General features: G+C 46.5%; 1 protein-coding gene across 1 annotated transcript in view; it reads left to right on the forward strand.

Moving 5' to 3' along the window:
* ablim3 (actin binding LIM protein family, member 3) overlaps positions 1-13,218 on the forward strand; it is a 101,974-nt gene that overhangs the window by 63,188 nt on the left and 25,568 nt on the right. The window contains exons 7-14 of the mRNA XM_080773477.1: positions 2,382-2,469; positions 2,671-2,729; positions 2,864-2,935; positions 6,390-6,548; positions 7,354-7,383; positions 7,912-8,044; positions 9,536-9,637; positions 10,026-10,076. Of these exons, the coding sequence (XP_080629603.1) occupies positions 2,382-2,469; positions 2,671-2,729; positions 2,864-2,935; positions 6,390-6,548; positions 7,354-7,383; positions 7,912-8,044; positions 9,536-9,637; positions 10,026-10,076 (694 nt within the window). The remainder of the gene's footprint in view (positions 1-2,381; positions 2,470-2,670; positions 2,730-2,863; positions 2,936-6,389; positions 6,549-7,353; positions 7,384-7,911; positions 8,045-9,535; positions 9,638-10,025; positions 10,077-13,218) is intronic.

Raw genomic sequence — 13,218 nt, forward strand, 5'->3', positions numbered from 1 at the left:
CGGGTGTTACACAAGCTGCAGTAGAATCCTTACAGGTATACATGCACACACTGCCGGTGGAGGAGACCATGCATGGTGACCAGCCCGGAGGAGACCATGCATGGTGACCAGCCTGGAGGAGACCATGCATGGTGACCAGCCTGGAGGAGACCATGCATGGTGACCAGCCTGGAGGAGACCATGCATGGTGACCAGCCTGGAGGAGACCATGCATGGTGACCAGCCTGGAGGAGACCATGCATGGTGACCAGCCTGGAGGAGACCATGTACTGTACTGTACTGTACTGTACTGTACTGTACTGTACTGTACTGTACTGTACTGTACTGTACTGTACTGTACTGTACTGTACGTCCTCCTGAGCCACACCCAGACAGTGGCACGCTGTCATGATGGCCACGCTTGATCGCTATGCCTGTTTGACAGAATGCACTGTGTGAGAAAGAGAGCAAAAGAGATACAGGTCATAGGTAGTTATTTTCTGTCATTTTGAATTCCGGACTATTTCCGGACTAATTCCGGAATTCCGGAGTATTTCTATATTGCAGTATTGATACTTTTACCTATAAAGTAACACACAGTTTGCCGGCCACTGCTACAGACTAGAGCTGACAATGAGGTTATATCTTCCCTTCTTCTCTGTGGAGTCCTGCCTCAAAGCAGACCAGAGGTAGAAAACTGTCGTTCCCTGATGTCATCGCTAGGGACACATGCATCATCAGAGCAGGAACTGGGGATGGCAATGATGAAGGATCATTGACAGAATGCACTGTGTGAGAAAGAGAGCAAAAGAGATACAGGTCATAGGTAGTTATTTTCTGTAGGCCGCCGCCTATATGCTGTGTATTGTGTGTGTGTGTGTGTGTGTGTGTGTGTGTGTGTGTGTGTTTGATTCCCAGGGTCATCCGCTGTGCACAGCAAGGACATGGATCCCACTCTCATGTCCTTCCTTCTTGCTCCGATGCATCAACTTGTTTGACTTGACTTTGACTCTATCTCTCCTTCACTCCGCTCCTCTTTCTCTCACTTCGTCTTTCACACATGTGCAGTGCCATGTGTGCGCGCTGCCTTGCACAACATACCATACATACACGCACGCACGCACACACGCACACACGCAGTCGTTCCTTAGTGCTATGTAATGACCTACAGGGATGGTTGCTCTAGTTCTGGTATGCAGTGGTGTGTGTGTGTGTGTGTGTGTGTGTGTGTGTGTGTGTGTGTGTGTGGTTAACATGATGGGAGGCATGCTAACATCCTAACTTGCAGAGATACTGTTATCTTAACTGAGTACATTTACTTCCCCTATGTACATTTTGAAATAGGCAATCTACAAGCTCACAATGCCAATACTTTTGTACTTTTACTCAAGTACGTTTTGAATTCCGGACTATTTCCGGACTAATTCCGGAATTCCGGAGTATTTCTATATTGCAGTATTGATACTTTTACCTATAAAGTAACACACAGTTTGCCGGCCACTGCTACAGACTAGAGCTGACAATGAGGTTATATCTTCCCTTCTTCTCTGTGGAGTCCTGCCTCAAAGCAGACCAGAGGTAGAAAACTGTCGTTCCCTGATGTTATCGCTAGGGACACATGCATCATCAGAGCAGGAACTGGGGATGGCAATGATGAAGGACCGGAAAGTCTGGCGTGATATTGTGAAATCCATGATCTCGACCGGTCAAAATAATTGTCGAAAACTGTAAAATGGTCGATGGTCATTCAGGGACAGACGTCCATGGATGAATCAGAGAGAGTCTGATGGAGGCCAGATCCACTTAAGCCATATCATAACTAGTCAGATCTGGCCCAGAATAAGCTATATTATTTCAACTGGTGAAGACGTCCTGGAAATGCCGTAAAGATCATCCCCATATGGGCTGTGATCTGGCCTAGTCCTGAACGTAAAGATCATCCCCATATGGGCTGTGATCTGGCCTAGTCCTGAATGTAAAGATCATCCCCATATGGGCTGTGATCTGGCCTAGTCCTGAACGTAAAGATCATCCCCATATGGGCTGTGATCTGGCCTAGTCCTGAACGTAAAGATCATCCCCATATGGGCTGTGATCTGGCCTAGTCCTGAACATAAAGATCATCCCCATATGGGCTGTGATCTGGCCTAGTCCTGAACGTAAAGATCATCCCCATATGGGCTGTGATCTGGCCTAGTCCTGAACGCCATGAACGTCACCGGAAGACGTCATCATAACATCATCATGATGTCATCATGATGTCATTTGGCTTGCTGTGATTGAGACAGTGTGGCCTGCTCAAGGTGTTGGTCACTCTTAGGTCAGCAACGTGCACGGTGAAGCTGTTTTCTATTCATTTGTGTTCACGTGCACATTCCTCTCCTCTCCTGTACTATATATAGGCTGGAGGGAAGCACTACCATCCCACCTGTGCACGATGTGCACGCTGCAATCTGATGTTCAAAGAAGGAGAGGAGATGTATCTGACAGGTAAGGCAGGCACGCACACACACACACACACACGCACGCACGCACACAGGCACGCACACACACACACACGCACGCATGCACGCACACAGGCACGCACACACACACACACACACACACACACACACACACACACACACACACACACACACGTTTACATTGCCAAAGCAAAAGTGGAACAAAACGTGTGTGTCTCTCTCTCAGGGAATGAGGTGTGGCATCCACTCTGTAAACAGGCAGCGAGGGCAGAGAGGAGACTGAGGGTAAGACAGACCATCACATGGAAAACTAAACACATTGGAAACCATGATGGCTTCAAGTGTCAAAGTCATCTCTCTGTGTCTCTCTCTCTCTCTCTCTCTCTCTCTCTCTCTCTCTCTCTCTCTCTGTCTCACAGCACAGACGCCTATCAGAAGCCTCCATATCTCCTCCGGGCTCCTCCATTGGCTCTCCCAGCAGGGTTATATGTGTGAGTATAGAACCAATCATTGCAAAGCTTTTTGACATGCACCCCCCCCCCCCCCCACCTAGAACTTTGAGCACAAACACAACTACAGAGCTTTTCACACACGCCATAGATAACGCTGCTCACACAGCAACAGACACAGGCTGCTAGTTCCCTGTGTGTGTGCGTGCATGCGTGTGTGCGTGCGTGCGTGCGTGCGTGCGTGCGTGTCTGTGTCCGTCTTTCTGTCTGTCTATTATGTCTATCGCTGTGCCCTAGAAGGCTGCTCTCAATACAATATACATTCTCACTGCCAACTCATCACATATGGACGCTTGGACAGAACTCTATACGGCAGCCCAATACATACAGATGAATGGGTCATGATCCATCAACATGGTACACAAAGGATACAATACATACAGATGAATGGGTCTTGATCCATCAACATGGTACACAAAGGACACTAATGTCATATCACAATTTAGTACAACATCCAAAATCACAGACAATATCCAGTCTAATATCATGATATGGATATAATATTGATACTATTACTAGGGATGTACCAATCACGTATTTTTATGCTTCCGATCCGATTCCGATCATTTGGAAATCACGGGATCGGGATCGGGACAACCCTAGTTGTGATCCATCACCATCAACATGGCACACACAGGTGCGTCCTTGGTGTCATCAACATGGCACACACAGGTGCGTCCTTGGTGTCAGCGTTGGAACCTGACAGGTTTCGCAACTGACCGAGCGTCTAAATGTGACGGGTTGAGAGTGAGAATGTGTTGCTCGAGATTGATGTAGTGTTTATAACCAGGAAGAAATATGACCATTGAGACTCTGATAAACATTTTAACTCATATCTTTTGGCCCCTGGAACAAATACATTTTACATACAATGGTACATGGTTGAGAGACTGATATAGAAACATTTTTTATTTATTTTTTAGAAAACCTTTAGGATTTAAGAAGGAGATGTGTAGAATCTGGTCCTCGGGTCTTTTAAGTGATTGGATAAGTAATCCAATACACTTTAGCTTTATATAGCACATTTCACAACTCAAGAGAAACAAACAAAGCCAAACTAAAAACACAGTAAAGGTGGATCTTAAGAGGAGATTTAAAAGTCTGGATGGTCATATTCAGGACAGCTAGGACACTAACAGACACAGAGGAGCCAGCTGGGACACAGCGTTCTGGCTTCATGGGGTGTTTGTTGTGAGCCCACTCTGGGTTGGCCTGCATGGGGCCGTTTCAGAAGAACTGGACTCGGATCAGCACCGGAACGGAACGGAAGCCAACTGTTTGTTTGTTTTTTCCCCCGGTGTGTTAGCACGTCTGTCTGACTAAACTGTCCAACTAGCAGGCAGACGGAGCTCTGCTCGGCTCTAAACTGTCCAACTAGCAGACAGAGCTCTGCTCTCCTCTCCTCTAAACTGTTGCAACTAGCAGACAGAGCTCTGCTCTGCTCTAAACTGTCCAACTAGCAGGCAGACGGAGCTCTGCTCTGCTCTCCTCTAAACTGTCCAACTAGCAGACAGACAGAGCTCTGCTCTCCTCTAAACTGTCCAACTAGCAGACAGACGGAGCTCTGCTCTCCTCTCCTCTAAACTGTCCAACTAGCAGGCAGACAGAGCTCTCTTCTGCTCTCCTCTAAACTGTCCAACTAGCAGGCAGACAGAGCTCTCTTCTGCTCTCCTCTAAACTGTCCAACTAGCAGACAGACAGAGCTCTGCTCTCCTCTCCTCTAAACTGTCCAACTAGCAGGCAGACGGAGCTCTGCTCTGCTCTCCTCTAAACTGTCCAACTAGCAGACAGACGGAGCTCTGCTCTCCTCTCCTCTAAACTGTCCAACTAGCAGGCAGACGGAGCTCTGCTCTGCTCTCCTCTAAACTGTCCAACTAGCAGACAGACGGAGCTCTGCTCTCCTCTCCTCTAAACTGTCCAACTAGCAGGCAGACAGAGCTCTGCTCTCCTCTAAACTGTCCAACTAGCAGGCAGACAGAGCTCTCTTCTGCTCTCCTCTAAACTGTCCAACTAGCAGGCAGACAGAGCTCTCTTCTGCTCTCCTCTAAACTGTCCAACTAGCAGACAGACAGAGCTCTGCTCTCCTCTCCTCTAAACTGTCCAACTAGCAGGCAGACGGAGCTCTGCTCTGCTCTCCTCTAAACTGTCCAACTAGCAGACAGACGGAGCTCTGCTCTCCTCTCCTCTAAACTGTCCAACTAGCAGGCAGACAGAGCTCTGCTCTCCTCTCCTCTAAACTGTCCAACTAGCAGGCAGACGGAGCTCTGCTCTCCTCTCCTCTAAACTGTCCAACTAGCAGACAGACAGAGCTCTGCTCTCCTCTCCTCTAAACTGTCCAACTAGCAGACAGACGGAGCTCTGCTCTCCTCTCCTCTAAACTGTCCTATAGCAGACAGACGGAGCTCTGCTCTGCTCTCCTCTCTGGTCTCCTCTCACTTCATAATCAATGACCTTTCTGTTTAGGGTGATGGATGAGGGGAAACAGCAGCGTAAGCACGCGTCGTCTGTAGTCTCTCTCTCTCTCTCTCTCTCTCTCTCCCCCTCGTTCATCTCTGTCTGCTCTCTCTCTCTCTCTCTCTCTCTCTCTCTCTCTCTCTCTCTCTCTCTCTCTCTCTCTCTCTTTCTCTCACATACGCTCCCGGCTGCTGAAGGTCAGCAACTAACACCGCTGTCAGATTCTGCAGAGTATACACGTGTACTGTGGGCAAGCATGTATGTGATCTGTGTGCACACACACGCACATGTGTGTGGTGTGCGTGCGTGTGTGTGTGGTGTGTGTGTGTGTGTGTGTGTGTGTGTGTGTGTGTGTGTGTGTGGTGTGCGTGCGTGTGTGTGTGGCGTGCGTGCACCTCTGTGTGTGCATGATCAGCTGTTTCGCGGCCCCTTCACTGCCTCTCGCTGCTGCATGATCCACCTGTTGTTGTCACCGGCAGGAGCCGGGGGGGGTATGGGGGGTGGGGGGATTCCATTGTAAGTGGCTTACTGTGCATTGTCTGTGGTTTAGGCCTGTCACAATTACGACATAATCGTCTAATCACAAGTATTTGAGATAATCGCAATTGTGTTTTGCACAATCGTCTAATAATAATTTCCACGTTGGCTTTTCAAGAATACTGGAAATAGCAGATCTACAAGCTCAAAGCGCGTCACAAACGGCTATTTCCACTATTCATATAAAGCATAAAGTTGTTAGTTTATCTATTTGTCGTCTCTGCCAAACATTTGTATTCATATGATCCAATGCCAAAAACAATATTAGATCCTTCATTGCAATTATTTGTGTGACAATTAATCGTCAAGCAAAACTTGTAATCGTGACAGTCCTTATATCTGTGTTGTTGATTTTGGGTGTTGTTGTTCCTGTTTGTTGTCTGTGTGTGCGTGCGTGCATGCGTGCATATGTGCGTGCGTGCGTGCATGTGTGTCCTCTCTCCAGGCCAGAGTGGAGAATGAGGTGCTAGGTTATAAGGACCTAGCAGCCCTTCCCAGGGTTAAAGCCATTTACGAGGTCCAGCAGCCTGACCTCCTCTCCTCATACGAGCCCTACCACAGATACTGCTCCGATGACAGACTAGACACCTTCTGCTATGGGGAGGTATACCACTGACACACTAGTGACTATAGACACCTTCTGCTATGGGGAGGTATATCACTGACACACTAGTGACTATAGACTCGCGCAGCCAGACCACTATTCCTCAATCTCTGAATGTTACACATAGAGTCTGGAACTACAGCTCTATAGAGTCTGGAACTACAGCTCCCAAGAGCCGAGTTACGGAAGCTGTCTCTGCTGCTCAGACCGTAAAGATATTCGACTAATCACGACAACGGTGCTCACGGAACTGTAGTGCCATTGGAAACACAACCGGGACGGCAGCATATATTTATTAGTCATAATGAGCGGGAGATTTATGTTATAGTTTAACACAGAAAAGTATCATAGAATGAACACAGGCGAAACTATAGTGAAAGACGAAATAGCGAATTGCAAAAGAAATCCTGGAATAAATTCCTTACCAAGACATTTCTTCACAAATGTGTTTCTCAAAGGTGTCTAGTAACGATCCAAACGCTGGAATTCAACTCCCCTAGACTAGAGGAACCATAGTAACAGATGCTGAAAGTTGGGGTACCCGCAAGCCGCAACCATATGCGGGAAAGTTGAATACCGGTATTTCTTATTCCTTAAGTAGTAGATGGGTTAAACTAAAATGTTTTCATGATTCTGAATCCATAGCAAGCATTGTGTTTTTATCGATATTTCGGATGTTATTCCGTACAATCATTGATTTGCTGCGATGTTTTCACCCATCTCTGTTTTATTCTCCTGTCAGTACAGGATCATGAGACTTAACTCACCAGCAGGCCTTGACTCTTTTCTTTCTGTTGTTTTTCAGTCACTCGCGACACTCTCTGGCTACTCTCAGGTGAGTGTCTCTGCTTCTTGCATGCATTCCACTACAGGTTCAGACCAGCCAACATCAGGTTGGTTGCCATTGGCTTGACAGTGGATCGTCAGTAAACTGTCAGAACATTGTCAGTGAGAAAGGACTCAAGCAGGGCATTTGCAAATGGGTTGTTATGAAAAAGAAGTCTCTAGTCTGTTTGTGTCTCTGTATGTCTATGACTGATATGTGATGGACATGCACTGTTGTCTGTGTCTCTGTAGGACTATGTGATGGACATGCACTGTGTCTGTGTCTCTGTAGGACTACAGTATGTGATGGACACTGTGTCTGTGTCTCTGTAGGACTACAGTATGTGATGGACACTGTGTCTGTGTCTCTGTAGGACTACAGTATGTGATGGACACTGTGTCTGTGTCTCTGTAGGACTACAGTATGTGATGGACACTGTGTCTGTGTCTCTGTAGGACTACAGTATGTGATGGACACTGTGTCTGTGTCTCTGTAGGACTACAGTATGTGATGGACACTGTGTCTGTGTCTCTGTAGGACTATGACAGCGTGGACATGAAGCAGAGAGAGAGACGGTGCTCCAGCCCGGGTTTCATCGACTCGCCCACGTACAGCCGCCACGGCATGTCTCCCATCATGCCTCGCTCCCCGCAGCACTACGGTTACCCTGGTGAGTCCTGCAGTGCACAGTACACCACTTCAGCTCTGCATGGCCTCTCTCTCTCTCTCTCTCTCTCTCTCTCTCTCTCTCGCTGAACATCAGATCAAATCAAACAATCATTCTATGGCAGGGCCGTTTCTCAAAGTGGGTGCCGTGGCACCCCTTGACGCACGTCCAGCGGTGCCTCAGAACACTTCAGTTTAACCACACCCATACAAGTTAAACTGCACTTAGGTGGGGGTGATTTACATATTTACGTACTGTAAATATGATAGAAGGTGCTATAAAGTAACAATGTCATTCAGGGGTGCCGTGGCTGAAAACGCTATTTACAGGACAGGGGTGACCTGAGTCAGATGTTTGAGAAGAAGCAGTGAGCACTGCTCTATGGCCTCTAGTTGGAGGGCAGTAATCTGAAGAAGCAGTGAGCACTGCTCTATGGCCTCTAGTTGGAGGGCAGTAATCTGACCCCCTCAGCCCACAGCGGCACGGTGTGTAGAGTTGCGCTAATGAAATCTCCTCTCAGTGCAAAGAAGTGTTATGATACTAATCTCCATACAAATGTACAATGACCTCACTGAATTACCAACATGGCGCGTAGTTGGTGTTCCGTATTGCTGTTAACGCGCAACGTGTTTTAATAATGCATAAAACTTTATTCTAACCAATCTGTAGGGTGGCATTGTTCCGACGGCTCGTTATTCCGACGCAGCGCTGGTCGGTCCGACTCGCCCCATTACTAACCCTAACATTATCATTACCTTAACCCTAACCCTAACCCTAACCTTAACCCTAACTCTAACCCTAACCGCATGCAAACTCACGTAGTCTGACTAATTATGACCCAGAGTATCTGCAGTGGTTGGATCGGTCATCTCGCTATACTCCGTTTTCCGTTGAAAAAGGGCAGACGCTGGTGTCGAGTAGGACGTAGTAATGGCTGAAGCTCATGATGTGTACAGTTTCTCCCCTCCCGACCAAGCAGGGATTCCATGTTGGGAGAGCGGTAGAAATGTTGGTCTCTCAAACCCAGAGTATAGGACATAAAGGTTACATTAATCCAACTCTCGTTCACATCCATTCCCCTTAATAATGACCATTGATGTATTTACAACCATAGTGGCGAACTGGCGATGTAATTGCTGCTGTAATAAAAGATGTAGCGTGGTAGTATTCATTACCAAACTTAGCATGTGGTCTTTACTGGTCTCCAGTAGAAAGGATTTTCACTCCAGTTTGTCCTCTTCGGCTCTCATTGTGCTTCTATATTGCCTCTTGGCTGCCATTTCACTAAACTCTTACACATGTGTATTGACACTGTAACATGTACCATTTACAAGACATTGTTTTCTGTCATTACACAAGTGGAATAGTCTTTTTTTAAAGTTTCACATGCCTAATTTGGGGGTAAAGCTTTGCTGTTTTTTTTCATGTGAATGGGGCGGGACTTGTGACCATGCTCATCTTTCTTTTGCTGTGATTGGCTGGGGCTGGCTGCAGGCTCGGAGAGCGGCAGGAGCTCACCGTATTACGGCCAGGAGGGGCGATCGAGTACGAGCACCCCGACCACATACCAGCCCCCCAAACACTTTCATGTGCCAGGTAGGACCCTTCAGCCTTCATCCTCCTCTGCCTATTCACCCAGCCTGCTAGGTTACAACAAGTCATCAACCACACCAGTCAAGTCATTCAAGTTGTTCTGTCGATTTTGGGAGGGTGGAAATGTTTACTCTTGATTTCCCATGCATGATGTCTCTAGCATTCTTGATTTATACTTGGTTGCGCATGATTTGTCGTTCTAGTTTGAACAGTATACACCACGACAGCAGCACACACAACCAAGCATGAAGAATCAGGCTTCACACTTTCTCTTTACATTCCCCTTTATAATACTTCCCCTCACAGCAGTCCCCCCTCCTCCTCCTCCTCCTCCTCCTCCCCCCTCAACTCCTCCATTATTCACCTCTCCATCTCCTCTGTCTCTCCTCAGCCTCAGGGGACCCCAACATCTACAGGAGGCCTCCCAACTATAAGAGAACTGGTACAGTGGCTTAGCCCCGCCTTAGCCTGCCTGTTGGTCCTCAGTGTAGTGGTATACTGTACTGTTTCAGTATCTGATACTGTAGATGTTCTTAGCCTGCCTGTTCCTTCCTCAGTGTAGTCGTGCTGTATTGTTTCAGTATCTGATAGATGTTCTTAGCCTGCCTGTTCCTTCCTCAGTGTAGTCGTGCTGTATTGTTTCAGTATCTGATAGATGTTCTTAGCCTGCCTGTTCCTTCCTCAGTGTAGTCGTGCTGTATTGTTTCAGTATCTGTTAGATGTTCGTGGTGACCTGTCGATGACCTCGTGGTCAGCGAGCCGTTATTATCAGCCTCCCAGCGAGCACGGTCAGGACCTGGCCCTGGTCCTGGCCCCGGACCAATTAGTGACGTCTCTATTGGGGCCAGATCAAGTCAAACCAAGACTAGTCACATCTGGCCCAGAATATCACCTGATTTCAACCAACATAAATGTTACCCACTAAGACGGACGTCCATGGATGAATCAGAGAGAGTCTGATCGAGGCCAGATCAACTTAAGTCATATCATTACTAGTCAGATCTGGCCCAGAATAAGCTATATTATTTAAACTGGTGAAGACGTCCTGGAAATGACGTAAAGATCATCCCCATTATGGGCTGTGATCTGGCCTAGTCCTGAACGTAAGGATCATCCCCATATGGGCTGTGATCTGGCCTAGTCCTGAACGTAAGGATCATCCCCATATGGGCTGTGATCTGGCCTGGTCCTGAACGTAAAGATCATCCCCATATGGGCTGTGATCTGGCCTAGTCCTGAACGTAAAGATCATCCCCATATGGGCTGTGATCTGGCCTAGTCCTGAACATAAAGATCATCCCCATATGGGCTGTGATCTGGCCTAGTCCTGAACATAAAGATCATCCCCATATGCGCTGTGATCTGGCCTAGTCCTGAACATAAAGATCATCCCCATATGGGCTGTGATCTGGCCTAGTCCTGAACATAAAGATCATCCCCATATGGGCTGTGATCTGGCCTAGTCCTGAACATAAAGATCATCCCCATATGGGCTGTGATCTGGCCTAGTCCTGAACGTCACCAGAGTCACTGGAGGACATCATTCATAACGTTATCATGACGTTATTTGGCTTGCTGGGCTAGCCTCGGTACCCAGGCTTTTATTTTCGTTCTCTCAAAAATGGAAAGCCTGGGAAGTGGGAACGTGGGACATTTCCTGGTCTAGGAGTGGGAGTGAACTACAGTGCAGAGGGGCGTCGCACTGAATATAGTCAGTTTTCTCTGATGTTTTCTACCATTTCTGATGTTTTCTCTGATGTATTCATTATTTCTACCAGGGAGGAAAAGGACAGACATTATTCTCCAGCGCTTGCTCCAAGCGAACGCCCCTCTAGACCAGAAAGCACGCTGGCTGGGCCAGGCTATTATTTATCAGCCTAGAATCGAAGCTCTCGCTGACAAAACCACAAAATGACAACAATGGTTGAGCACTGTTAGTCATTATAAGTTAATAAGTGTAAAAAATGTACAAAATAGACAGATCCACTTTTTACTTGAACCATCCATTGCGCACAGATATACTGTAAGCCTGCAGAGAATTACCATCAGGCTCCCAAGTGTGAGCAGGTGACAGGTAAAAAGTGTAAAATTAACATAAATGTACAGTACATGGAATATAAATGTGGGTGAATGTAAAGATGTGTGCATTTAGATATAGTAGAATCTATATGATTGTGTGCGTGCACGCATGCACGCACATGGCATACTTGCACGTGCACACGTGAGCACACGTGTGTGTGTGTGTGTGTGTGTGTGTGTGTGTGTGTGTGTGTGTGTGTGTGTAGTTCCCATTGCTTATTCTCTTATTCTTATTCTCTTGCTCATTTATATACAGGACGTTGTCAGAAACTTTATGTTATGCGTTCCTTATGGAGTGTCTGTGAAAGTGCTCTGCACAATGTGTACTTACTGTAACATTTGGCTCTGCAGCAGCCACTGGCAGACAGACAGATACCATGATAGTAAGAGGGCTTTGTAACGTTTTGAAGGATTACGTCTAATTAATACTAGTGTTTTTGGCAAGCACACCCATTGTATGAATAATGTTCAGTACAATACATTAGGCTTCAAGAGAGAGCTTGCAAAAAGGGAAGATAAGAGGAGGAGGATGGGTCATTTCTTTAATGGGTGGATTTTGTTACAGACAGACAGACAGACAGACAGACAGACAGACAGACAGACAGACCTTGTACTCAGTGGAAAAGAGGATATATAGTGCACCTTAACTACAGTCTTGCATGTATTTGTGGGCTTGTGTTAGAGAGAGCACGTGCGTGTGTGCGTGCGACCGTGCGTGAGTGAGTGCTTGTTTTTCTAGGTGTGTGTCACTGTGCAGTATGTTAACTTGTGTTGTGAACATTACGGCCCTTCAATAATACAACATAAATGTTAGTGCTACATCACTGACCTCTGGAAGCAGACGCACCTTCATTTGAATGCATTATGTATATGTATTATGTATTATTATTATTTATTTCATATTTTGTGTGGTAATGATGGCACGTCAGAGTGCAATAAGACTGTATGCAGCTGCCTGTGCATACCATAATGTACTTATTGTTGAGGTCGGAAAATGAATGAATGTGATTTGAATTGGTGAGGGGAAAAAACAGGTCTGACCACAGATAACGAGTCTCTATTGGCATTCAGCCGCACGCGTCCTCATCGCTCATATTGATCCTCCTGCACGGTCCTTACGCGGCTATTAAGAAATTACACTCTCTTGCCTCAGTGCTAAAGATGATTAATATAAAAATGATCAAACAATAGAGTCATAATAAGGCGTTGCTGATCTGCATACCAATGGCCTGTAATGTGCTGTTCAGTTGACACGTTTGCTATCTGTACACAACTTTTACACAAAAGTATATGATAAAATGAACCCTGTTTCTTGTCTTGGCTATATGTTTATGATGTGAAACCATGTCCTCTGTGCGTTATGGATATCATAGCAAATACACTAACACACACTAACACACTCCTCTCCTCCGCTGTGTTATGCCCCAATAATTAACATTAACATTAACAACAATTAACATTTCCCCTTTTTCTTTTCACCTCTTTCCTTATTGCGTCCAATCACT

This window comes from Protomyctophum bolini (assembly GCF_963924005.1).
Source record: "Protomyctophum bolini genome assembly, chromosome: 10".
Classification (NCBI taxonomy): Eukaryota; Metazoa; Chordata; class Actinopteri; order Myctophiformes; family Myctophidae; genus Protomyctophum; species Protomyctophum bolini.